Source organism: Chionomys nivalis, chromosome 1 (genome assembly GCF_950005125.1).
Source record: "Chionomys nivalis chromosome 1, mChiNiv1.1, whole genome shotgun sequence".
In the NCBI taxonomy this organism is placed as follows: Eukaryota; Metazoa; Chordata; class Mammalia; order Rodentia; family Cricetidae; genus Chionomys; species Chionomys nivalis.
In genome coordinates, this window is record NC_080086.1 from 105560469 (window position 1) to 105587038 (window position 26570).

The window sequence follows — 26570 nt, forward strand, 5'->3', positions numbered from 1 at the left end:
TGAGTACTTCAGGCTTGTATGTGCACAGGTTTCTGGGGATTCTCCAGTCTTGGCTTCTGCTTACTTTAGAAACACTGAAATATCACACACATACATGCACACACACACATACACACACACACACACCCTCACCACCACCACCCTACTTGGCTTTGCCTAGGTTCCAAACTCATGTCTTAATGCTTTGTTGGCAAGTGCTCTTTTTCCCCAAGGCCCTCTTCATAATCCCAGACTTCCAATGGAACTTATATAAACATTTGCCGTATGTTACAAGACAGCCACGTGTGTTGACCAATGACCTCCACAGATACCGAAAACTTGTCAACTTGACTTTTGTGCTAATTTACAGTCCCGGTGTTCACAATGGCTTGAAGCCAGGCCTGACGAGGGCGGCTGAGTACAGATCTCCTCAGGGCTCTCCCCACACTGCCGTCACCATTCTACCCCCTATGTTCTAGCAAAGCTGTTGCATGGCTGTTGTGCCTCCCAAGGAGGAAGACAGCACCCTTTAGGGACAGAGATCCACTCCTTCAGGGACTGAGATCCACTCACAAATGCCAAGGTGGGTGAGGGGTTCTTCTGAAGACTGCTGAAGGTCAGTGTGGGTCATGGCTGACCTCACAGGGGCCCTGTTTGCTCTTTTCTCCTTGGGAGTCTCATGCTGAAACCAATTCAAATCATTGTGATAAAAGCCAAAGGCCACCAGCACTGTTCCTGAGCCAGGGATCTGACCCCTGAGTACCTGTGCATTCCTAACATGCTCCATGCACTCTGGTGGGGACAGCGCCCCACCAGGGCTGTGTTGCTTTGCTGGGCTGTGCAGTCTGCTTACTAAATTACAAACGTCATAGTCTCTAGGAAATCTGTCACTGGATTGTCACACGGAGAGTTCAGCAGTGATCATAGCGTAGCATCTTTCATGCTTGGTCTCTGTGGCAGTTGGGCCTGACTTGGAGTCACCTGGGAAGCACTCCCCTCTTCTTGCTATTTGGTACTTATATACCTGCTTAGAGCTTCTGAACCCTTTTATTGCACTTGACTTGGGATTTGGACTCTACAGCTGTCATTGCACAAATCTGCTTTGTTTACGCTCCCTTTCAGACCTCCTTATACTGTGATGACCAAATTTACTAGTGTATATTATGTGACATGTTCTCTCTGTGAGGAGTCCTTTGCTCTCTGTGGCTCTGTGAAGTCTTGTGTCCTCACAGTTCTGATTTCTGTTGTTCTTTATTTCCTACACTTGAATTGACTAGCTAAAGCATAGCTAATCTGAGCCATTTTTCCGTTTTATAATATATTAGTTATTACATTTAAATGTCTTGAACTTACCCTTCCTGTTTTCTTTTTCTTTTAAATGTGAACGCATGGAATAATTTCATCTTGTTTTTCCTTTGGTCTGGCACGAGGAAGTGCTGAGTACGGGCCTATGTTGTGAATGGAAACAGAAAGGACTGCTTTTCCAGCCTTGGGAAACTGAAAACAAGCTCTCTAAGCACTGGAGGTGAAAGACCTTCCTTAGAATACATGCCTGTCAAATGGATGGAGCTAGAAAACATCATATTGAGTGAGGTAACCCAGACACAGAAAGACAATTTTCATATGTACTCACTCATAAGAGGTTTTTAAATAAAAAACAAAACAAAACAAAAAACCAGCTTACAAATCACAATCCCAGAGAACTTAGACAACAATGAGGACCCTAAGAGAGACATACATTGATCTAATCTACATGGGAAGTAGGAAAAGAAAAGATCTCCTGAGTAAATTGGGAGCATGGGGACCTTGGGAGAGGACTGAAGGGAAGAGGACAGGTGGGGAGGGGAGCAGAGAAAAATGTGAAGCTCAATAAAAATCAATAAAAAATGAGAAAAGGAACGCATACCTACTACTCATAAATTCATGAATTCATCCACTCATCCCTTTGAAGGGACTTCTTGAAGTATTTTCTCAGCTTCTAGTTTCTCATCTCTGTGCCCCCAAGGGCAAATTGCTACAGGCACAATTATTCAATCTGAACCAGATGGTGCCGTCAGGTACTTTCTCCTGAGAACATTAAGTTGGCACTCAAATATTTGACTCACTGATTCTTGCTGTCCATCCATTAACGGTGCCCAAGAAGCCAAGAGCAGCAGTTTCTGTTCTAGTCTTGTCAAGCAGTCTGTCTCAGTGGCTACAGATGCTGTGTGTATGTGCAGGCCTTCACAGCTCCTTCCAATAACTTTACAGAAAGATCAAAGGTCAAAGCTCCAAGCTGATCTCCACCTCACTCTATTTAGAGGATCCCAGCACAATGTTATGGGTCCGGGCTTCAGTAAGTCAGAACCATTTTTTTGTTTTGTTTTGCTTTCTATCAAGCTGGCCGAGGGTCAACATTCTATAAATCTCTCAATTTTGTGCCAAAAACTTTTATGCAAAAGAATTCAAGTTTTTTGTTTTCATCTTTTTGTTTTATGCAACTTTTAAAAATGAAAACCCTATCCTCTGCTTTCCTGGAACTTGATGGCCTGGAAAGGCTGGTCCCTTCCTCTTTCTTTTTCTTCATTTCCTTTGCCCTGTTTTTTTTTTAAATTTTATTATTATTATTTTCTAAGTTAGCCTTTCTGGAAATGTGGGACATAGCCAATGGGAAAATGCCACAGTTACCACTTCCATTCAAACAACTCCGAGTACCTTTTCACCTTGCTGTGCTTCCTAGCCAGGGTTAGGTCTTAAACACTTTTTTTTTCTTTTTCAAAAACAAATTGTCTTGCAGAGTTACTTTGATTTTGTTTCTTTGTGTGACACCAAAAATATTTATTTCCAGGAATTAGAACCCCGGACTCTGATGCTCTATCTGGTGTCCTGGGCCGTGATTCCACACAGGTTCCTGCAGCTCACCGTTGGAGGTGATGCAGTTCTCAAACAGCTCACTCCAGATTCTATTGCACATCCCATGCACACCATATCTTCTTGCTCTACCAACTGTATTGATGGATCTGTCACAGCGGCATTTTTACCCCTCTTTGTGCTGTGATAAATCCTAAATTGGGACCATGACGGAGACACACATCTTTATTGTGAACCAGCAAGGTGAAGGTGGTCTCGAGTCTCCTAAAACACAGCTAGTATACACACACACACACACACACACACACACACACACACACACGGGAGTGGAGGGAGAGAGACATTTCAAAACATTAGACATCAATGCAGGAGATTTTAATTGGCAGCCTGGCCGCATAAACGGTTTGTAAGTGGGCTCCTTGTGAGTAAGAAGCACACCGGAGGAGTCCTTCATTTGGGAAGCTGGAGAACTGCCCAAACTTTTTGTAGGACTGGCTATCACGTGGCAAACTGAGGTCAGGACACCGCAAGCCTCTTGAAGGTCTCTGGAACCAGGTGCCTGTGCACAGGTGGGTCATGAAGCTGTGTGCATGTGCTTTCTGGGAGGGGATCCCTCTGTGCCTCAGTTTCTATTTCCCCCAGTCCTCACCTGTCAGGAATGAGTAGCCTGGGAGAAGTTTAAAACTCCTCCTGGAAGCACCTACCATCACAAAACCAAACTAGACAAAGCGGAGGCCTAGGGAGAGGCTGGAATTCTCAGGGGCAGGTGTTGCCAGGGGACCACAGCGGCGCTAGCAACGCACAGAAGCCCTAGGGCCAGGAGAATTTCCTAACCGCCCGCAGGCAGTTAAGTGCGCGGTTGTGGTGGGAGGCGGAGAAGCCCAGGCGGGGAAAAGCGCGGCCACACCCGAGGTATCGCGGGCTGCCGTCTTTGCTTTCGTTTCTCACCGATCCTGGGTCCTGTGGTCACCCGCAGTTTCGTTTCCGAGGCGTGGCGGAGGGCGCGGTCCGGGACACCCATGGCCTTAGTGAGCCGCCCTCGAGCCCCACTGTGGCTCGGGCGACTGTCTCGGCAGCTGTGCGCGCGGCACCGGGCCTGCACTGGGAGCATGGTTCGGCAGCGGCGGTTCGCTGTAGAAATGCCGGATTGCTCCCTGACTCATTTCGTCCTAGGGGACACGGCAGGTCACCCGGACTCACGCCTGGCAGCACTGCTAGGGCCCCCGGGGCGCAGTTACGCATTGTGCGTGCCGCTGGCCCCGGGCACAGGCTGCGGTCCCCGGGTGCAAGCGGCCCGGATGCACCAGCGTCTGCTGCTGCAGCTGCGCCGCGGTCCTTTGCAGCGGTGCCAGCTGAGCAAGCTGCTGGGCTATGGTCCTGGCGATCAGGAAGGTGAAGCCCAGCATGGCTTCCTGCTGCGAGACCCTTGCGACCATCCAGACACTCGGCGTGCCTTGCTGCAGCTCCTGAACTCCTGCCAGGAGGCGGCGCACCCGCAGCTGGCCGAATTCCAGGCCGACTCTCAGGGATTGCTGTGGCAGCGCTTGTGGGAGCTGCAGGGAGACAGGCAGGTTCAAGTGGATTGCGCATGCGTCCTGCCGGCACAGGAGCCCCTTCTGCACCCATTGCTGCCAGATCTGCTCAACTCCGCTGTGTTCCAAGACAGGGATGCTGCACGGGCGGTATTGGAGGAGGTAAGGAAGAGTTCTTTCCCTTTGGGGCTAAGTGGAGCTGGTTGGTCTGCCCCCGGCTGGTCAATCAAGTGCTTTCCGCCTGCCTGGTTTGTTTGTTTACATTCGTGAGACAGCTAATGTAAGCAAGCTGTGCAGGCTCTGTCTTCAGTATGTCTTGGGCAGGTTTCTGTCAAGCGAGTGCTGAGTGCATGCGACACCTGGCTGAGCAATGCTTGCTGGGGATACATTCTCAAAGTCCTGCAGGGGGAGTGAAGAGTCCCCTGGGAATTGGGGAGCGTGAGACCAGCCAGTAAAGGGGACAATTTGCTGAGCAGTGGCTCCGGATCTGGGATCTTGGGGGCACAGAAGATACACTACGTGGTTTAGAGGGCTTAAGCATTTAACTGGTTTGTGGGCCGTATGCAGGCCCTCTCAACTGTTCGAACCTTTTTTCTTTTCTTTCCCCGATCATCTGTAAATGTTCTTGTAATGGAGAAGAAAGAGATTTCTGGCAGAATCTCCAGGAAAAAGCCTAGGGTCGTATTGGTGCCTGGGACGGGGCCTGCTGGTCTATGTAGCTAACCTTATTTCGCAAGCTGTTGGACAGGGCTAGAGGGTGATCAGCTAGTGAGATGATTCAATGCCTGGCTCTTATGGCTTGGCTCTCCAACACTCTGCCTCCGTTTCCTTAACCTGTAAGGTGGTAGTGACAGAAGCATTCCCACAGATGGACCAGCCTAATACTTAGAAAGCTCTTGGGAGCTTTCCTTGCTCGCAGTAAGCTCCAATGAATGAGAGTGGACCTCAGCTGAAGGTCCTAGGGGCATGGGATGTCGTGATGAACAGTAAGGAAGTACAAATTCTCGGTAGGATCTCAGCTTGAAGCTGTACGAGCTTCAAGCACTTTTCTCAGCCTTCTGGGCCTTTAGGAGGCTGTGTGTGCATGCCTGGTGTGTGTGTGTGTGTGTGTGTGTGTGTGTGTGTATCGGGGGCTGGTGGGGGTAGGTGCACTTCTCTGGTTACCTCTATAGGGCAGTTCATGTACATGGGACCTCTTGTTCCTATAGCAGGGCCTGGAGTTTCATTGTGCCTGTGGTTGGAATTATGTGATACTTGTCCTTCCTATAGGGTGGACTAGCCAGTGTAGGATCGAGGTTGTGTTACACAGACATTTGCAGCCTTGTTGCTGTTGTTGTTTTTGAGCTGAGTGTTTCAGCTTCTAAATTTTAGGAACCCATGTGCCAGTTCAATCTAGAAAAGGTCTCTTTAGCATTGGGCAGCACTGTCTTTGGCAGAATAACGACAGGTTCCAAGAAGCCCTAGGGCTTCCTTGCTTATGCAGTTTTATTTATTTTTTTTCCCTTCATACAGTGCACATCCTTTATTCCTGAAGCCCGGGCAGTGCTTGACCTGGTTGACCAATGCCCAAGGGAGATTCAGAAAGGAAAGTTCCAGGTCATTGCCATCGAAGGACTGGATGCCACCGGTAAGTGAGCACTGCTCCAGAGCTATTGTCACCGCCATGAACCAAATGGCTGCGGGAGGAAGTCCTTGCAATACTAAATGCCATACAGAGCCGTCTGTGAGTCTCTATGCCAGGCTGACCAGGGAAAGGCTGATGGTGGAAGATGTTGTTATCTTTAGGCATCTCCTGTGGCACTTGGATGGGTTCAGACTGCTGCCGTACCCTTGTTTTGATGGTTGTACCTTTTTTTATTTTTTTGGTTAATGACACACGATTATCAGCAAACTGGAGACCTTAAATGAGAAAATGCCTCCATCAGATTGTCCTGTAGGAAAGCTGGTAGTTTTTCTTGATCGATGATTGATATGGGAGGACCCCACACACTGTTGGTGGTACCACCTAGGGCAGGTACACAGGAGGAGTAAGCCAGTAAGCATCCTTCCTCCATCGCCTCTGCTTTAGTTCCTGTCTGATTGCATCCCTAAGCTGCTTTCCCTCGGTCATGGAGTGTGGCCTGGGAGTTGTAAGATGGAATTCACTTCCTGGTCATAGTTTTGATCCAGGCTCCATCATAGCCACAGAGTAAACTAGGGTCACGGCCGGTGACTAAGGATTTCTCACAGGCTAGGTAAGTGCTTTGCTGCCGCCGATCCACTTCCCTGGTCCCAGGCTGTTATCTTGAACAATGTCAAAGGTACTTTCCACATGGGTATTTTTTTTTGTCACAACTGGGTGGCACAGTGGGGAAACTGTGACTCACTGCCCTGGCTCTGCCTCAAGTCACCAGACATCAGGAGGGAGAAGCAGTGCCCTTGGCTTCAGCAGCTTTGGGCACGGTGCCATGGTCTGGCTGAGGTTGGCTTTTAGCCACTGCTAAAATTTTTAACATCAGTTGCCCATTGTGGTTTTTTGATCATTTTCTTTTTTTCTTTTTGGTCCATTGTGCTTTTACTGTCAGCTGTTTTTGTATGTAGAGATAATTCACACTCTGTGGGACAAAAGGAAAATACAAACCTTTAACCTCAACACACCTATGCACACGCATGTGAAGTTCAGAAAGCGACAAGCAACAAGGAGAGGAGGAAGGGATAGCTTCATGGCCACGGCTGAGTCCTGGGCCCAGCCCCAGAAGGAGGCCCCTGCGAATGGCTCCATTACCTTCTTACGTAGAACAGGGCATTCAGAGCACACTGTGTGTTGATGGTGTCCTCATTGCACACACACCAAAGTGGACAGCACCATTGGTATTTGCCTGAATAGACCAAGAGAAGAGTAAACAAACAGTTGGTGATGAAGTCCTGGTGCTCTGAGCATCAAGCATCACAGAGGGAAAAGCCTTGAGCTAAACAGTTGGAGCTCAGTGGGGCCAGCGAAGAATATCTGTCTAGAGTAGATTATGCTTATCATTGTAGTCCTGGGCTCTAGGCAAAGCTGGGACATCTGAGATGGGCCCAGGGCAGTGTGACACCCAGGACTAAGTAAAAAGGAGTTCAAAAATATACCTAAATATACTCTAAAGGCGGCAGGGGTGACTTGAACTCTGACAAGTCACTCTTGGCTCCAAACACCAAGCAAAACACCAGGCACATAGTAGCAGGCAGGGACTTTGAAAGGGAGTTGAGCAGAAATACAGTGGGGCTGGAGCAGGTGGAGAGGAGCTGGGAGAAGTGGAGTAGCTGAGAAGTGGAGCAGGTGGAGAGGAGCTGGGAGAAGTGGAGTAGCTGAGAAGTGGAGCAGGAGGATCTTGAAGAGGAATGAACAGAGTAAGTGAAGAGCATGAAGGGGCCCTGAAGGGGAATAGGGAAGGAGAAGGCTTTTAATTTTCTGTTGTCTGAACACCATGACCAAAAGCACCTCAGAACAGAAAGGATTACTTCATCTGCCAGCTTTCAGACCCCATCCTGAAGCAAAGTCAGGGCTGGAGCTCAAGTAGGGCCTGGAGGCAGGAGCTGAAGCAGAGGCTGCTGGAGGGGTCTGCTTGCTGGCTTGCTCCTCGAGGCTTTGTGCAGTCTGCTTTCTTATAGATCCCAGGGCGTTATGCAATCGCTTCTGTTGAACTTCAGAGTAAAGACCGTTGCTCTTCCTTCGTGAGTAGGTTAGCGCTAACCTTTGGGGGGGACCATGAGGGCTTCAGCTCAGAAGATTCCGTTCTGTTTACGTCCTGCAGGGAAAAGCACCGTGACCCAGGCAATGTCGGAGTCTCTCCAGGCCGTCCTCCTACAGTCGCCACCCCCCTGCATCGGCCAGTGGAGGAAAATCTTTGATGACGAACCGACCATCATTCGAAGGGCATTTTACTCTTTGGGAAATTATCTGGTGGCTTCTGAAATAGCTAAAGAGTCAGCCAGGTTCCCTGTTATTGTTGACAGGTGGGTAATGCCTTCTCTGTGACACATGATCCTCTCTCTCTCTCTCTCTCTCTCTCTCTCTCTCTCTCTCTCTCTCTCTGCATATATATTCAGGTGCTCAATTGTGAACATGCATTATCATTACAAGGGGAATACTGAATTATTAACTACTTACGTCACGTCCTGATGTTTTATACTAATATCTGAATAGTGCCTTGGGTAGGTTGGAATCAGTCTCTGTAGTTAACTAATAAGAAACGTGGATCATCAAAAGTTGTATCATAACTAACAGATATCATTCCTCTTATTATGATCAATGGCAACCCCTGGGCTAATGTGGGGCCTATCATGTGGTCCCTACTGTGTCCTTTGCCCTCTGATAAAAAGTCCAAAAACTATTGAAAATGAAAGGATTGAGGGGTAGCTATGGTCACACAGTCTAAGCGGTCTGCCAGCCTTGGAGAATCTTTAAACCTTGAAACAGTCTTCTTTTTCCTGACGACTTCAGTTTATATGAAAAGTACTTGCTGTAGGTGATTCTTCTTTGATGTTGAATATGGCGTTTTACATTTGTTCACTTTTAATAGAATGTTGCCTGAATAGGACAAGAATCTGATTGCAACAAAGGCTGGGGAGGGGGCCTTCACTAACAGTGCTTTGCATTTGGGTCTACAGAGGCCCCAAATGCCCATTAATGCCTGATTGGCAAGAGAGAAAGAAAGAGGGAGGGAAGGGGAGGGAGGTAGGGAGGGAGGGAGGAAGGGAGGGGAGGAGAGCGAGGAGGGAGGGATAAAGACAATAAAAAGGAAATGTATGGGATCTTGGTCTCCTTTGCTCTGAGTCATTTTCTCCCATGGTCACCTTTGATTCCAGAACATTATCTATCATGGGTGACCATCTTTCAACAAGGGTTGAGTCTACCCACTAAGCAACTCTTTCATGGGGGCCGCATCTCTCCTGACTGATCCTGAGTTTATGATCAGCCAGGTTACATCTAGACCAAGACTGACTAGCTATGCATGTATCTTGTATCCCAACAGTTTTACCCGTTCCCTACTTAATCTTGGCGCTCATGTCAGTACATCCAAGGACAAAGCTAAGAATACAGGTGCCTTCTGTCCTGGTGGGACTCTACAGGACTGATAGGAATCCCTTTCCTGCTCTTCACCATTGGTTTTGATGATGATGGTGGCTGGACTTGATTTTCTGGGACACACAGAGTTGAGCCCCTGTTCTAGTAACACATGTATGTTAGTAAATATCATCCATTGACATATGCATGCATGTAAGGCATCAAGAGCCACGAGGAACATTACGTATTTCATGCTAATAAACTCCATCCATTAATAGACATAAGAAACAGTCACTTATTGTATGCCTACTATGTGCTGGTTTTGTAGTTTTAGTGTTTGAGAACACAGACGTGACTAAGGAGCATTCCTTGCTCTGTGAATACTTTGTCTATGGAGGAGACAGCATTTCACACCTGCGACAGTAGCTGTGGTCCCCAGAAAGAAGTTCCTCAGTAGAGTCTCCTCCAATGTATGAGGAGCCAGAGGAGGAGCATGGCTTCCATTGTGGGGCCTTCATGGGAGCAGGACTGTGAAGGCAGAGGAGGGACTTTGCTAGTTGAGGGTATCATCATTGCCAGGAGGTGCAGTGTGTGTCCAAGAAACATGGTATGGTATGTGGTCCAAGCTGGGAGGGAGTTCCATGTCTCACAAGGAGACAGAATCCTTTCATGTGGGTGGTGGACAGCTGTTGGGCTTCCAGAAACTATGCTAGGTTCTTTTCTATATATGGCCATGACTGTCTTCTCTTCAGCTGCCTAGCTTGGTCCCCTCGTTGTATAGTTACCACCACACAGTTAGACAACTAGATTTCTGTGAAGGGAAGAGGGGTGGTGGTCCTGCCTCCTTTCCATGGACATGGATTTCATGAGCAGTTTGAGTTTGGCACTGGGAGACATTGCCCAGTCCTGCCAGACTTGACTACCTTGGGACATAGTGTTAAATACAAAGGCACTATTGAGCATACCTGCCATCCCTACCTCATGGCCAGCTAGAAGTTAGTGTACTGAAGAGCCAGAAAGGTTGACACCTGTCCTTATGGTTTGTGATAGTTTTAATTAGATATATGATTTCATGACTAACCTACCTGTTACTACAGTTGTTGACTCTGATATATCAAATGTATCTCGTTTGTGTGGTGCTGGGGACACTTTAACAGAGTCAGCCCCATTTGATTCTTCTCAAACGGTATCTTGACTTCTTCCAAAGATGAGCGCTCACCACTGCCTTGTTCCCCAGGTACTGGCATAGCACGGCCACCTATGCCATAGCCACTGAGGTGAGTGGAGGCCCGCAGTACCTGCCCCCTGCCCACCACCCCGTGTACCAGTGGCCAGGAGACCTGCTGAAGCCTGACCTGGTCCTGCTGCTCACGGTGAATCCTGAGGAGAGAGTGAAGAGACTGGAGGGCCGGGGCCTGCAGAAAACTAAAGAGGAGGCCGAACTTGAGGCCAATAATGTGTTCCGTCAGAAGTAAGTGTCTCCAGGGTGATGGGAGTCCCTAGAGTCCCTGAGCCAGGATCACAACTGCTTTAGGATACGGAGTGAAGGACACAGTCCCTGTGCGTCAAGGGGCAGTGTCCCGTAAGCCTTCTCAGTCTCTGTCACCATGATTGTTACTATCTGACTCCAGTATGGCCACTTGAAAACAACAGGGTTTCTGTGTCAGAAATGGCAGGGCTTTGATTAAAACACAAAAGTTTCAGGACTGGGGACATACTCTGTATAAGCAAGAGGACCTGGGTTTGACCTTCAGCATCTGTCTCAGTCAGGGTTCTATTACTGTGAAGAGACACCATGTCCACGGTAACTCTTATAAAGGAAAACATTTCTTTGGGTCTGGCCTGTAGTTTCAGTGGTTTAGCCCATCATCACCACGTCAGGGAGCATGGCAGCACACAGGCAGAGATGGTGCCAGAGAAGATGCCAAGAGTTCTATATTCTGGATTCCTAGGCTGCAGGGAGGGAGAGACATTGGGCCTATTGGGATTCTGACCCCACAAAGCCCATCCACCCCCAGGGACACTCTTCCTCCAACAAGGCCACACCTCCTAATCCTTCTAAGTAGTGCCACTCCCTGGTGACTAAGCTTTCACATCTATGAGCCTATGGGGCCATTCTTATTCAAACCACTACATTCCCCTCCATGGATCCCATAGGCTTGTAGTCATATCAAAATGCAAAAAAAGAAATGCATTCAGTCCAACTTCAGAAGTCCCCATGGTCTATCACAGTCTCAACAGTGATTCAAAGTCCACAGTTCAAAGTCTCTTCAGGGACTCATGGCATCTGTGCACCAGTCTCCAAATCTAGGATGATCTTTGGGGATGCGAAATGGGCCTCAGCTGCCTTTTCTACCATGAGAACGAAGAAGGTCCCTCCCAGTTAACTCTGAGTATACACCGAGAAGAAAGGACCAGGATACGTGATTGGCAGGTAGTAGGTTGCCAGTCATGACACACCACGGCTGACTAATCTGAACAAACGCCATCAGATATGTTTAGGGGCAGTGATGGTCACCAGGGTGAATGAGACGGGTTTGCCCCAAGCCACAGTGACAAGTCAAGGAAGTGGCTTTTGCAGGATGAACTGTGTGGGAGAGGAAGCTGACCTTTCATCTTCTCTCTGTCTCCAGGGTGGAAGTGACCTACCAGCGTATGGAGAACCCCAGCTGCCACATGGTCGACGCCAGCCCCTCGAGAGAGACTGTCCTACAGAATGTTTTGCAGCTGATCCGGAGCGCTGGTCATTCATTGTAGTTCCTCCGGCCGTGTGCCTCATCACACCCAAAGAGAAGTTGCCTGATGCGCCTGTACCCAGCGCTTGTCTGCAGCTTCTTAGATTCGGGTGCTGTGAGCATACTAAGGGGGGGAAACTGGAGATTTTTGCTTTATCCCTGACAGACAGAACCAGTCTGCAGCTGCTAATCCTTTTCTACCTGATCACGTACCACCATCTTCTTGGGATAGACTTTACCACTACGACCACCTAGAAAGGTCTTCTGATCCAGTGGGTGAGCCTGCGGAGGTCTTCCTGCACCTGGAAGCTGAGGCTATTAGATGTGGCCCATACTGATCAATTGTGACGGGCTAGCCTCATTTCCTTTCGCCCTAAATCCTATAGCTAAGCATTGTCACAGAGCCAGGCTGTCCCCGGATGTTCCCTTGGAGCCATTTATGGTTGGGGATACTTGCAGAGAAGTCATTGATCTTGCTTCAGAGGTTCAAAGAGCACCTTGTGCACCTGAATGAGCATTCAGACCTGCCTAGACTTGCATCCCTAAGCTGCCGGCATGCCAACCCCTCTTGTTCTCCTTTGCTTGTCTGCATTCTAATTCTCTCCTTTGAAATCCAGTCGTGAGTGTAATGAGCAGTCTGCACGGAGCTGGATGTGTTTCACTTACTCAACGCAGTGATTTGTTTATATTGATGTTTACATCGTGCGTTTCCTCCGTGTAAGAGCTGTGAGTCACTCACCAAAACCGAGGCCAAGGAGCTAAATGCAGCATTTGCTGTGTGTTTTCATTACACAAATTTGATTTGTCTTAATAAACGCCGTGGATTCTGGAGTGAGATTTCAGAGTAAATTATCTTGCACTTTGAATGTCTTCTGATTACATGTGAAGCTGTGACATCATCTTGAAGGGCTCTTTGGAGAGAGAAAGGAGCCGTGGAAGGGAGGAGTCCCGGTGGCTCTGTAGCCGTGGCTGAGGCATGGAACATCGATAGTGTTAACAGTTTGATCTGAAAGAGGACAGCTGGTGGGCCTGGTGGCACAGCCCTCTAGTAATATTTACTTGGGAGGCTGAGACAGGAAAATTGAAAGTTCAAGGTCTTCCTGGGCTACAGCCTATGTGCAGGGCTAGCCTGGGCAATACAGTGAGACCTTGTCTCAAGAGGAAAAGGATGAAGAGGACTGGGGGTGAAACTCCACAGCACAACCCTGCACTGAATATTCTATCCCTGGGTTCAGGCCCTGGGTTCCATTCTCAGTACCATAAAAATTATAAGCAGAAAAACAAATAAATATGACTAAGCAATTAAGTAATAAAAGGAATTGAGTAATTTTTTGTCATAAGGAGGTGGTTGGGTCAGATTATTATTTAACATTCCAATTTTGGTGTGGATGCCTCTTTACATCATTTTGGACCCACATCCCATGTCCCAGTTCATAAGAAGAATTCATCCCCAAGAAATTATAAGGATAGCTTTATCAGCTTTCCCTTAATCTTAAATTATAATAAGATTTAGTATTAACATATCAATATTATGTTTTTATCTCTTTTGGAACTATGTATAACTTATACATAACGTGTCTATGTATATAAGTATGCTGCTGGCTTCAGTAGAACATATTTTTAAAGCTGGTAAATAGCATTAGGGCTCTCTAATATGGCGGTTACTTCCACAAACTGTTTTGTTCAAGCCTTTCTGAGTCAGCTGCACCAGAAACCTGGGAGAAGATCTTAATGTTCTCTTCATGAAACCTTCCGGGGAATAAATGTACTGGGATTTTCCTAACCCAATCTGTCATTACGGTTGTGTGACATATTTGTCTGAACATCCCCATGCGAGTTTGTCTTTCCACAGTCTATGGTTCTTATGTACATGAGAAGGTAGAAGTTATGAGTTTGGGATCTGTGGTCAGTGAGCTTTGGTGGGGAAATGTTTGTTTCAAACATTATTTTCACATCATAAATATCAAAGGGAATAAAAAGAAATCCATGCCCTAGACAGATGAGAGGTAGATGATTTACATTAGAAAACACAGTGGCTCCTACCAATGCCAACATGCATGGCTCTGTTCACGGCAAGGTGGGGGTGTGTTCTTATGGCAGGATTCCTTCTTAATAAGGGAAGTTCAGCTCGGCACATGGCTGCTAAGACCACAGTATTCAGGTCTGAGTTTCTCAGACACTTAGATGTGTCTGGCTGGCTGGTTCTGGCAAAAGGAACATGAGTACTGTCTAGTGAATATGTTCCTTTTCTTCTTCTGCCCTCACTAGGATCAGGTAGTAACCAGGAGGAGATTCTACAGAGAGGCGAACTGCAGGATAGGTAGCTGTGATGAGTGAGGTCTTTGCTGATTAGGGATACACAGAACAGATGGGATCTAATGTTCACAGGTCTCGTGTACCTAAAGCATACCTTGCCACGGTTTGCTCCCCTGTATTCATGCACAGTATGATGGTTAATATTGACAGGATCCGGAATCTCTGAGATACAGATATCTGGGCCTATCTGTGGAGGGTTTATTTGAAGCAAGAAGACCCACTCTTAACAACAGTGACATTAGTCCATGGAATGGGGTCCTGGGCTGGATGAAAAGGGGAAAAAGAGCTTAGTACTAATAGTTATTGGCATCTGTTTCCTGACTGCAGATGCAATGGGACCTCACTCTCGCACCACGCCTTCCCACCTAGATGAACTCAAGTGTGAGCTGGGAAGAGTCTTTTCTTGGTGAAGCTGCTCTCATCAGGTGTTTTGATATGACAATGGGAAAAGTAAGCTGTGAACACTCTTACCTGGATGCACAGCTTCCTTCTAGAAATGATTGTATATCTTGAACTCCCTTGTAGCGATGTGAGCCTTAGAACCTGATCTGGCTGGTGCGAGTGTGACCATCAGGCATTGACAAGACCCCTTCAGGACTATTGGTTGTACAGGGTTAGGTTTGGGACTTTATGTTTTTCTGTCATTTGCTGGTTGGAGGACGACCAGAGCAGGGAGAAGCCTTTGTCTTCAGAGAGGAGAGATGGTAGAGGGGTGAAAGCACAAGTCTACCAGGCAAGACCACTTACCCTTGAGCTCTATCGGAGAGTAACATACATCTCACTGTGTCAAGCCATCTCTCGTTTTTGCTCTTACTCTTTGTTACACAGCAAATTGTCTTCCTTTTTAACATATACCCAGTTAAACTTAACCTATTACCATATAGCGAGTTTGTGTTTTTGAGCCCTCAGCTGCTTCTAACTTATTAATAAAGCAAATCTGTAATGAATTGCAATTTGGTGTGCGCTAGAGGATGAGGTGATGTAAGAGAGAGGATGGCTAAGCTTAGCTCTGAGAAATGGATGGTCCTCCTTCAAACCAACCGAGGATGTCTGCACTTTCTTGACTTATACTTTTTGACTTGGAAACCTCATCAAGGGTACAATATTCTGCTCAGGACGCTCAACTGGAAAATCCTTTCTTCAAAAGGCTTCCCTGGTTGATTTCTATTGGATGTTGTGAATGTTGGGCTCAAAAGACACTCAGGAAAAATGGTGAACTGTGGTGCCTATAGCATACCAAGGTGCATGCTGGCTTCTCTCTCTCTCTCTCTCTCTCTCTCTCTCTCTCTCTCTCTCTCTCTCTGTGTGTGTGTGTGTGTATGTATGTGTGCACAACTACGTGTAACACAGAGTGGCTTTCCAGGTCAGAGGACAACTTTCAGAAGTCATCTCTGTCCTCCCACCTTTCTGGGAGTCCAGGGACACACACACACACACACACACACACACACACACACAGAGAGAGAGAGAGAGAGAGAGAGAGAGAGAGAGAGAGAGAGAGAGATTTTTTTAAAAAAATAATGCATTATTTTTCAGTTACAGAAGCTGGAAGTTTACAATGGAGATGTCAGCATTGTGGTCCCTCTGAAGTCCTGGGTAGAATCCTCCCATGTCTCTCCCAGCTGCTGTGGCTGTCATTTCTTGGTGTCCTCTCTCAGCATCACAAATATCTGTTACAGAGTCCATGCTTACACTTCTCAGCTCCTCTCATATTGCACTCTCCCCTAAACTTCTCTTCCCCTGCCTTCTGAGTCCTTTAGAACCATGTCAGTCTGGCCATGCTCTCTCTTAGTTCTCACTTTTGTCTTCCTTTCTCCTCGCAAGGCCCTGTCCATTCTACTGGCCATACTTAGTCTGCTACATTCTTTCCCTGCCCTGGACTGTACTCTCCTTCATGCCTATAATAAATCCTTATCCTCAATCATACTGTGGGATGGCCATGTCCTTATTTATACAGTGAGATTACAAAATGATGAATTGATTGATGATTCTCTCTCTCTCTCTCTCTCTCTCTCTCTCTCTCTCTCTTTCTCTCTCCCCTTTGACTTACTCAATACTGAATAAACTCTATCATCCAAAGTCATGGTTATAGTAGATCATTGTCTGGACCCTACAGAATATCACATGCCAATGATTTTCCTCTCAACTACTGAGAGGTAGAACATTCAAGTATAACTCAGATGAAAGGAATTGGGTTGGGTGATGGTGGCATACACCTTTAATCTCAGAACTTCAGAAGCAGAGGCAGATAGATTTCTGTGAGTTTGAGCCTAGTGTAGTCTACTAGAGCTAGTTCCAGGACAGCCTGAGGAGTTCTTAGTGTGGGCTTGGAATAACTTTCATTTTCTTTTTCTGTCTTTCACGTGTTCCAGTTGCCTTGGTCTTAATTATGGCAGAATGTTGTAGACTGTCAATCTCTTTCAAAGTTTATTATCTTTGTGCCTTCCAAGTAAGATGTTTGTTTCAACTACTAGCAATATTTATAAACTGCTTGCGATTAAGGGGTGTGGTGGTGCAATTATGAAACTATCTCATGTTCGAAGACTTACTAATATACCTTATGGTTATTTAAGACTTGAGATTGCTATCCTACTGTATGCTCAGCCTGTTCATTTATGTGGCCTTTAAGAGAACAAAGTGACAACCAACCTTACTTGCCTTGAATTTCCCATGTAATCGACTTTTACAATCTAAACTAATGTGTAGCTGTAATATTAATTTATACTCTTTTGTGATCTTGACCCGAAATAATGCATTTGTGTTACGATAATCATTTGCTGGAACTAGCAAACAGAAGTTGAAAGCAGTCCAATAAAATGATTATACAACACAAATGTTGAATTCAATATAAGAATATTGCTTGATACACAATGATGTTTATAATACTGTTTGTTGCCTGGGTCAGTTGGAATGAGTGACTTAATCCCTTGTAAAACTCTGTTAAAGATTTCTGGACAGTATCCCTTGTTCATTATGAAGTAATGGTTCCTATGCTGTTAAATAAAGATAGAAAAAAAAATCCCTTTGTTAGGTTCAGACACACTCAGTCAGACACAGCCAGAGTGAGAGATTCACAAGACAGTGTAAGCAGCCATTTCCTGTCCCAACTGCCTGTCCCCAAATACCCAGCAGATGCTTCCCAAATTACCACACAGAGTCTTAATATAAATTACAAATGCTTGGCTGATGTGGGAATCCCCTCTGTATGCTGTGAATATTATTAGTTAATAAAGAAACTGCCTTGGCCTGTTGATAGGACAGAGTAGAACTAGGCCCGAAAAACTAAACTGAATGCTGGGAGAAAGAAGGCAGAGTCAGGAGAAGCCATGTAGACCCCCCCCCGCCGCCCCAGACAGATACCAGGGACATAACTTTACCAGGTAAGCCACAGACACATGACGATACATAGATGACTGGAGATGGGTTAGTTTAGGATTTAAGAGTTAGCCGGAAATACACTTTAGTGATTGGCCAAGCAGTGATTTAAATAATATAGATTCTGTGCGATTATTTGGGGGCTCTCATTACACTTGGCCAATAGTTCAGGCTTTATTACTAACTAGTGCTTACATATTAAATTAACTCATATTCTTTATTTACGCTCTGCCATGCTACGTGGAAGTACCTTTATTAACACCACACATTCATCTCCTGTTCCCTCTTCACCTAGCTGGTGATTCCTGACTCCACCCTTTTTCTTCCCATAATCCTTAGTTTGATCATCCTGCCTATACTTCCTGTCTGGCTACTGGTCAATCAGTGTTTTATTAAACCAATTCGAGTGACAAATCTTTACAGTGTACAAGAGGATTATCCCACAGCAAGACATCTTTCAGCAGAGCATGGATTCAGACTCACGAATCACACAGAGGATGGAAGACATAGGGAGAGTTGTAAGAGGGGATTTAAATCTGGGTTTACTCTTGGTTAAACGACACCAATAGTCAGTGCTTTGATTTCTTTCTGGAACATTCTTGGTGACTTGGAGTTCATTATTAATGCAGTCAAACCAACTGCAAATGGGAAGAAAAGACCCTCCCCACAGCCCTTCAATTTTCTAATTGCAACCCTTATCTTTCATATCTTTGCATGGGATACCCAGATGACCCCCATCTAGTTTTCATTTATCCTGTGCATTCTCTAAAGTCTTGCTACAGAAAATCCTTTTAGAAACCTTTCAAGGCTTCCCAGGACAAGCAAGGCTATTAGAGTGACTTCCAGCTGGATTCATCCAGGATGATTGGATTTTACTTTTGAAACTATACTCTCCAAGCTGAGGATGTGAGTCAATCGGTAGAGAACTTGGCTATCATGTAACCATCCCTAAGTACCACTTCCTAGGGCTACATAAAGTGGTGCTGCATTGTGGTGCGTGCCTGTCATCCCATTACTTTGGAGGTATGAGGAAGAAAACCAGAAGTTCAAGGTGTGAACAAACGTTCCTTAAAAGAGGATGTGTCTGGCTATGAACCAAAAAATACCTGGAAGGAGTTTCTGTGTCTGCAGACTGATTAGAATTGTGGAGAGATTGGAAATCTGTGGGTTCAGAGACTAATTACTTCATCTTGGGCTAGTTTTAGCCTCTGGAACAGCCGTGCTTTGCCTCACTCTGTATCTGAACTAACACCTCACCATAATAAATGAGACCCTCTTTGAGGCCATCAACTTAGCAGAACACTAGCTTCTACCTATCCAAGAGCTGAGAATGCCACCACATAGCATCTTGAGCCTATAAAAAAAGTTTCTCTCCTTATCTATTCTTTGATCAAGGGGCATTTAGGTTGTTTCAGGTTCTGGTTATGATAAATAATGCTGCTATGAACACAGTCGAGCACATGTCCTTGTGGTATGATTGGGCATCCTTTGGATATATACCCAAAAGTGATATTGCTAGGTCTTGAGGAAGGTTGTTTCCTAATTTAGTAAGAAATCGCCATACTGATATCCAAAGCAGCTGTGCCAGTTTGCACTCCCACCAGCAATGGAGGAGTTTTCCCTTTATCCCACATCCTCTCCAGCATAAGTTGTCATCAGTGTTTTTGATCTTGGCCATTCTTAGGTGTGTAAGATGGAATCTCAGAGTTGTTTTTATTTTCATTTCTCTAATGGCTACCTTTACACAAGGGAGTACTACACAGTGGGAAAAACAATGACATCTTGAAATTAGGGGACAAATGGATGGATCTAGAAAACATCATATTGAGTGAGGTAACCCAGACCCAGAAAGACAGATATCATATGTACTCATAAGTGGCTTTTAGACATAAAGTAAAGAAAAATCAGCCTATAATTCACAATCCCAGGGAACCTAGACAACAAAGATGACTCTAAGAGAGACATACATGGATCTAGTCTACATGGGAAGTAAAAAAAGACAAGATCTCCTCAGTAAATTGGGAGCATGGGGATCATGAAAGAGGATAGAAGGGGAGGGGAGAGGATGGGAGGAGAGCAGAGGAAAATTTAGAGCTCAATAAAAACAATTTAAAAAAAAAGTTTCTCTCCTTTCCCTCTCTCACCAATGTATTTTAACCTCACCTTGATTCATGACTTTCTTTGTTCTGTTCATTCCAAAAACCCTGTGAAACCACGTCCACATAGAAACATGGAATTTGGAGTAACTTAACTCTGTGTTCCCATGCTGTGGGACTTCACAATGACTTCAGAATAATCTATCACTCTGGTGCCCTCTTCTGGCCTGCAGGCATACACACAGACAGAATATTGTATACATAATAAATAAATAAATATTTTTTAAAAAAAACTATCACTCATTTTCTTTAAGGTGAGAGCTGTGACTTTTATGTCAACAAAGGTCATTCTGACTACATAGCAGGTTCTGTGCCAGCCCTGTCTGTGTACATGAGACTGTGTCTCAAAACGAATGAATGAATGAATGAATGAATGAATGAATGAATGAATACACAGTTTTCAGCATGGCGATTACCAGGCAACTGCCACCAATTGTGACCTACTCACTGATGCCATCTTTGTCATGCCCTTTCAGTGGGGAGACAGGAGACAAACTCAGCCTTCTTCACGATGATCCTCCTGTAATGGGCGGAGATTTGTGAGATAAACCCAGGCACGGGTAAATGGCTTGGTTTAGGGTGTCCACTAAGGTCCCAGAGAGCTGAACACACAAGACCTCGTCAAGGAGATTCATGGAAAGCTGAGCTGAAACTCCCATCCCGCTCCCCCCAGTCCTCTGAAGGGCACACTCCTGTTTTCCAGAGTGTTAGGCTCTGCCCAACCACTATGGCTTGTAGGCCTCACTCATGCGCTCGCGATTTGCATACAGGAACAGATTTTAGGAGATGGAAGGACAGAAACTAGAGGCAAACCACCTCCTTTGGCCCCGTGAGTGCTATCGGAAGAGCATGTACCGGCCTAATTCTCCTTTGCCTTGCTGCGTTCCCTTTTGGATCAGGAACTCCTTTAAGGCCGCGCTGTGCTCCAGACGCTGCAGTGGAAAACCTAAGCTTTGCTGGCCTTTGCGCTTGTGGTCTGTGGAGTGCCTGAACCAGTGAGCGGCAGTCCGCTCCATTCCCACTAGAGGGAGGAAAAGTGCCTGTTTCCCTCGTTTCCAGGGGAGCTGCGCTCTTCACCCAATAACCACTCCCCTCATAACGCGCACAAATGGCAAGACCTGGAAAAACAGCAGTTGTCTCTTTCATTTTTATTTAAATGTCGCCTCTAATGGGAAAACAAAGGACGGACTGAGGAACATTTCTAGGTCAAAGTAGCAAGTCTTTCAAAGTGGCTAATTTCGTGCTTCAAGAATTCTAAATACAGCCCCGAGGTCAGAAAAATATTCAAAGGCCATGGTGATCACAGGGTTCAATCTCTTTAATAGTTCTAGAAAATGAGGCCCAGAGAGAGACCTGCCCTGCTCTGGGTCATATAATTTGTAACAGCAGATGCATGCTGGAGTAATAAATTCTTCAGCTCTTTCTCTGGTGCCTTCTATAATAACTCCATGACTGTGTCAGCATACTGGGGGAGGGCAGTGAATTATACACAACCAAACTTTTACGTGTGTGTGTGCGCGTGTGTGATTTCCTCCTTGCAATCTGCAATGAAGAAATGTTCTCTGCTTTTATGTGTCCTTGTTCATTTGTTTTTATAAATGTCCCTGCCCTGGTCCTCTCATTTCGCCCTGCTCTGTGTGAATGGCACTGCTTAAGTTGGGTTTTGCTAATGGTGCCTACAAGGTCTCAGCTCTTGGAATTATTGAACAGGCACCAACATGCCAGGGTTTAGGAAACACATCATAAACTTTTTCCCTGTGGCGTTTCCGATGTTTTTTATTAGCATTCATGATTTTAATGGCTGTGCTTATTTTGACATAATTGAGGATGTGTCCCATTTCTCTAAAATAAGGATGCTATCAGGGTTCACTTTTGGCTTACCTGGTGTGCTGGCTGGCCCTTTCAATCCTTATACATTCTTGATTCTTCTCTTAGCTGGGGGAGATTATTTCCTGAGTTTTAATTGAAAGCAAAAACCAATCACAAGTAACAACACACAGAGTTCCTCTTATATCCCTGAATGTTGCAACCTGTATTTCTGGGCTATTTTTACTTGCTTAGAGCTTGCACTAGCGGTAAAGGGTTTAGTTAGTGGATTTGAATATGTGCTTTTGATGTTAAATGTGAGCAAAAACGTTTTTTTAATTAAACATCATGGATGTAACCCTCTTTTTGAGCATAAATACAGACTGATGGATAAAGGGACTCCAGACTGCAAGCAGAGCTGGTATCTTTCTCAGCTAGGTGGACGCGACCTCAGAGAACTCATCCTTTCTCTCTAGGCTTCATTTTTTCTGTTACAAAATAGGACCAGAGGCCGATGAGTCCCCTATTTATACTGGGCTAATTGCTTTATCTGAATGAAGGGGGGATGGAAATCATCTCTTTCCTGTTGGTAGTATACTCTACTACACCCATTATGAAATATCATTTTAACTAGGAAAAGATATGCTATATTTGTTTATTCTATGAAATATTACTTTGTGTAAACGTGTGTTACATCTGTTTCTGTTGCCTTTGTTAATGATGTAAAGATGTGCTACTTTTGTTTATGCTGCATTTTCTTATTATGTAAAGATGTGTTGCATTTATTTTATCTTCCCTGTCTAAGGCACCTGATTGGTCTAATAAAAAAGCTGAATGACCAGTAGCTAGGCAAAGAGAGGGCTAGGAAGGGCTGACAGACAGAAAGAACAAACAGGAGGTGAAATCTAGGCTCAAAAACAGGAAAGAAGAAGGAGAGAGAAGATGAATGAGAGGGATACACCCAAGATCAGAAGTCAGGCAGCTGCTAGCCATCCAGCCAGACATGAGTGTTGACAGAAGTTTTTGTCCCACTTGGTCTCACAGCTATTCAGTCCCCAAAAAACATACAGAGGTTTATATTAATTATGAACTGTTTGGCCTATTAGCTCAGACTTATTATTAACTAGCTCTTACAACTAAAATTAGCCCATAATTCTTGTCTATGTTTAGCCACCTGGCTTGGTACCTTTTCTCTGTAAGGTATTCTTATCTTGCTTCCTCTGCATATGGCTTGTAACTGATGCTTTGCCTTTCCTCTTCCCAGAATTTTCTTAGTCTGGCCACCCTGTCTATACTTCCTGCCTGGCTACTGCCCAATCAGCATTTTATTAAACTAATATGAGTGACTAATCTTTACATTGTACAAGAGCATTCTCTCACATCACATGAGAAGCAGTAAAAGTAAGAATTACAGAATGGAAAGAAAAGTAAAAAACCCAGAAGCAAAAGGTATATAAATAGGAACAGGTTAACTTAAGTTAGAAGAGCTAGCTAGAAGTGAGCCTAAGGTAGGCTGAGCATTCAAAACTAAGTCTCCTTGTTGTGATCTGGGTTTGTGGCTCCAAAGAAAAAGCCTATACTGTCACCTACAGTCTAATCATTGAACTGCATATAATGAGGTTCCTTCAATGTGTTAATTCTGGTCGATGCCCCACCTATTCATCTCACTAAGGGCTTCATTCCGCTCTCCTTTTAGCATTACTGTTAACACGAACCTTAACTGTTCCTTGATCTAAACTAGTACCTCCCATCAGCCTAGCTGGCTAAAACTTATGAGCCAACTATCATGCTTATATCTGTCTCTACATCCATATTCAGAGTTTCACCTGTTGCGGTTTAGCAGTGGTGAGAATGAACCACCACAAACAACAAACCCATGCTGGAAGTTTATTCATAGGGAGTGCAAAGAGGGGGGGTTCATGAAGCCATGCCTCGGAACTAGATGAGGTGGAGAGAGCCAGGAACAGTGGGGTTCACTTTTAAAGGGACTTAGCGCATGTGTACAGAGACTTACGCAGCCATGCAGCCCATGTGCATAGATTACGTAGTGATGTACAGCTGTAGGACTCTCGGCTAAGTATTTGCAGGATACGGACAATGCGTGCGTGACTGTAGGACCCTGGGGCTGGCTAGGTGATGCTGAAAGTGCTAACACATATTCAGTTTCACTGATACCCATGATCAGGTACATTCCTATGTCCCGTCTACACCCATGGGCAAGTTTCTATCATTATTCATATTTTTCTATATTTTTATCATCTATATATCTGAGGTTGTTATCTGTCTGTCAATGCACTGATTATTTATTCTTCTTCACTTCGTTGGCTACCCGGAGAATTTGTTTTATACATATCTGCAATTTCAGCTTCTATATAGCAACTAGCACCCAAGAAGCACTTAATAAACCATTGTCGATGGAATGGACGTGTTTTATATAATGTTTGTCAGGTCTGAGCTGAGGTTAGGATTTGAAATTATATAATGCGGGTGATTAAATACCTATTAATTTGTAAATAGAGGATCTTCTTATAGACTGTGTGTGCATGTATAGATGTATGTGTGTGTAGATGCAAGTCTGTATGTGTGTGTGTACACAGATGTGTGTATGTATGTGCAGATGGGTATCTTTATGTACAGTGTGTGTACATGCATATCTGTATGTACATATGTGTATGTGTGAAGATGCGTAGCTATATGTACATGGGCATATGTATGTGTAGATGAATGTCTATATGTGAAAGCATGTGTGTGTGTGCAGATATGTGTATGCGTGTGCAGTTGTATGTCTGTAGAAGCATGTATGTGTGTGCATGTGCAAGCATTTAGAAGCTAGAGGTCAGCCTTTATGACCTGAAATTCCTCAGGTTCGTGGTCATTCCTTGAGGTCTGTCTGTTATGATTTTTGCCTGTGGGTCCTGAGCAGCTCGTGCCTGGTCCCTAGTAGTGGGTCCCTGAACAGGAGAGCTGCCATCTCTGGGCAGGGCCCAGCCATGCAGCACTGAATTGGTCCTGGCAACAGTGAGTTCCCGGAAGGTGCAGATTCCCAGCAGCAAGCAGCTGGGCAGGCCAGCGGGTAGGAGACACATGGACAGACACATCGTACAGAATAGAATTGGATATTTATTAGTCAAATTATAAAATGGGAAGGAAAGAGGAGAAAAGGGGGGAGAGGAGAGGGGAGGAAGAAAGAGAAGAGGACAGAGTGAGAGAGCAAGGAGAAGGGAGGAGAGAGAGAAGACTACAAGAACAGCCAAGATGGCGAGAGGAGGGGAGGGGGCAGGGAGTGGGCGTGGTTTGCCTCTTAAAGTGATGGAACAATCATCTTGTTCTTGAGACCTGGGGCTAGTTGATTTGGATAGGCTGTCTGGCCAGAGAGTCTAGGGATCCTCTGTCTTTACCTTCTCACCACTGAGATTACAGGTAAGTGCACACCACCATATCTGGCTTTTCCACATGGTCTCTGAGGAATGAGCTCAACAAACACATGACTAATAGAGCCATCTCCCCAGATGCATGAAGCATCTTCTACCCACTTGCCCCTCTGATGGATGCTGTTGGTAGTGTATAGGGCTTAAACAAGAGGTTGATGCTTTATCTTCTATCCTCATGTAGCTTTCCTCCTGGACCACAGAGACCGACGAGAAACAGGGAAGAATGCGGAGCTGGTGTAAGTATCTAGATGTGTGTATCCGGTGAGGGATCCCAAACAGGAACAACACAGAGGCGTGACCCTGGGTAGTTTAGGAACCCTGGAGGATGTTCAATTATTGGGTGAAAGTGAGGAAACTAGACAGATGACCTTGAAGGCTTCAGCGGGGCCAACATAAGTGCAAAGACCCTAAGGTGATGGGGAAATATGGGTTATAGTCAAAGAATGCAACAGGGTGAGAGGGAGGCATTGGAGGCTTGCCCATCTGTTTTGAGAACTAAAATCTGGGATTGGCTCCTTTGTGTGTGTGTGTGCATGTGTGTGAACAGTGGGACAAGGACATGGGTAAATTCCGGAGGTGTTGGCTTCAGGGCTACAGAAGCAGACTTTAAAAATTAAATAAGAAACAAATGTGATCAGGCACATGGCAGGCCTCTTAAAACCTCAAAAACATTTTCTTTAAATTGCCAATCTTCTTTTCTGAAACCAGGAGCTCTGGGTTGGAGTTGAAGGCTTATGTAGCAAGAATGGTGAGGGTCCAGCCAGCTGCTGTCAATCATGTTGAAAGCTACGCCTTCATCTAGGCTCAGGTCACCTCTCACCTCTGGCATTCTCAGAAATGGGATTCCCGATTCTGCCATTTCTCAGACTTGGACCAGCTGATCTTTTGCAAGGGATGGAAGACTTCCTGGAAGCCATTGCCTTTTTTTTTTTTTTTTTGGTCACATTTCCCAGAAAAGCTCAGATTCTCAGGCCCATATATGTGAATTATCTATAGTCCTATGAAATGTCAAGAAGTGGCAAGAGCCTCTGTAATTAATCGGCTTCATAAGCACTCAGCGGAAGTGGGGTGATGGGATCCATTTCTCTTCCTCCTTGACATTTACGTAGCACGCTTTAGCATTTAAAATATATGATCTCATTTTATTGCCACAACAAGCCCATGAGCTAGTTAAGCAGAAAGGATGGCCCTTCCCTGCCTTCCCTGCACTCTGTCTTCAGAGACTGAAAATTGAATGGATTTGATATAATGGAAATTCCTGTAATTCTAGTGACCTGTGTGTGCGCATGTGCTCATGTGCATGTGTGTATGTGTGTGAGTGCTTTAAATAAAGAGACACATTCTCCACCCATCAAAACTGACCA

At 45.4% G+C, this 26570-nt stretch overlaps 1 protein-coding gene across 1 annotated transcript; it reads left to right on the top strand.

Moving 5' to 3' along the window:
* The first annotated feature begins 3721 nt into the window (after positions 1-3721).
* Cmpk2 (cytidine/uridine monophosphate kinase 2) lies at positions 3722-15726 on the top strand. The gene is made up of 5 exons (XM_057766762.1): positions 3722-4523; positions 5874-5988; positions 8135-8336; positions 10625-10858; positions 12021-15726. The coding sequence occupies exons 1-5, from the start codon at positions 3849-3851 to the stop codon at positions 12142-12144; spliced, it is 1350 nt and encodes a 449-aa protein (XP_057622745.1). The 5' UTR covers positions 3722-3848; the 3' UTR covers positions 12145-15726.
* The last annotated feature ends 10844 nt before the right edge of the window (positions 15727-26570 follow it).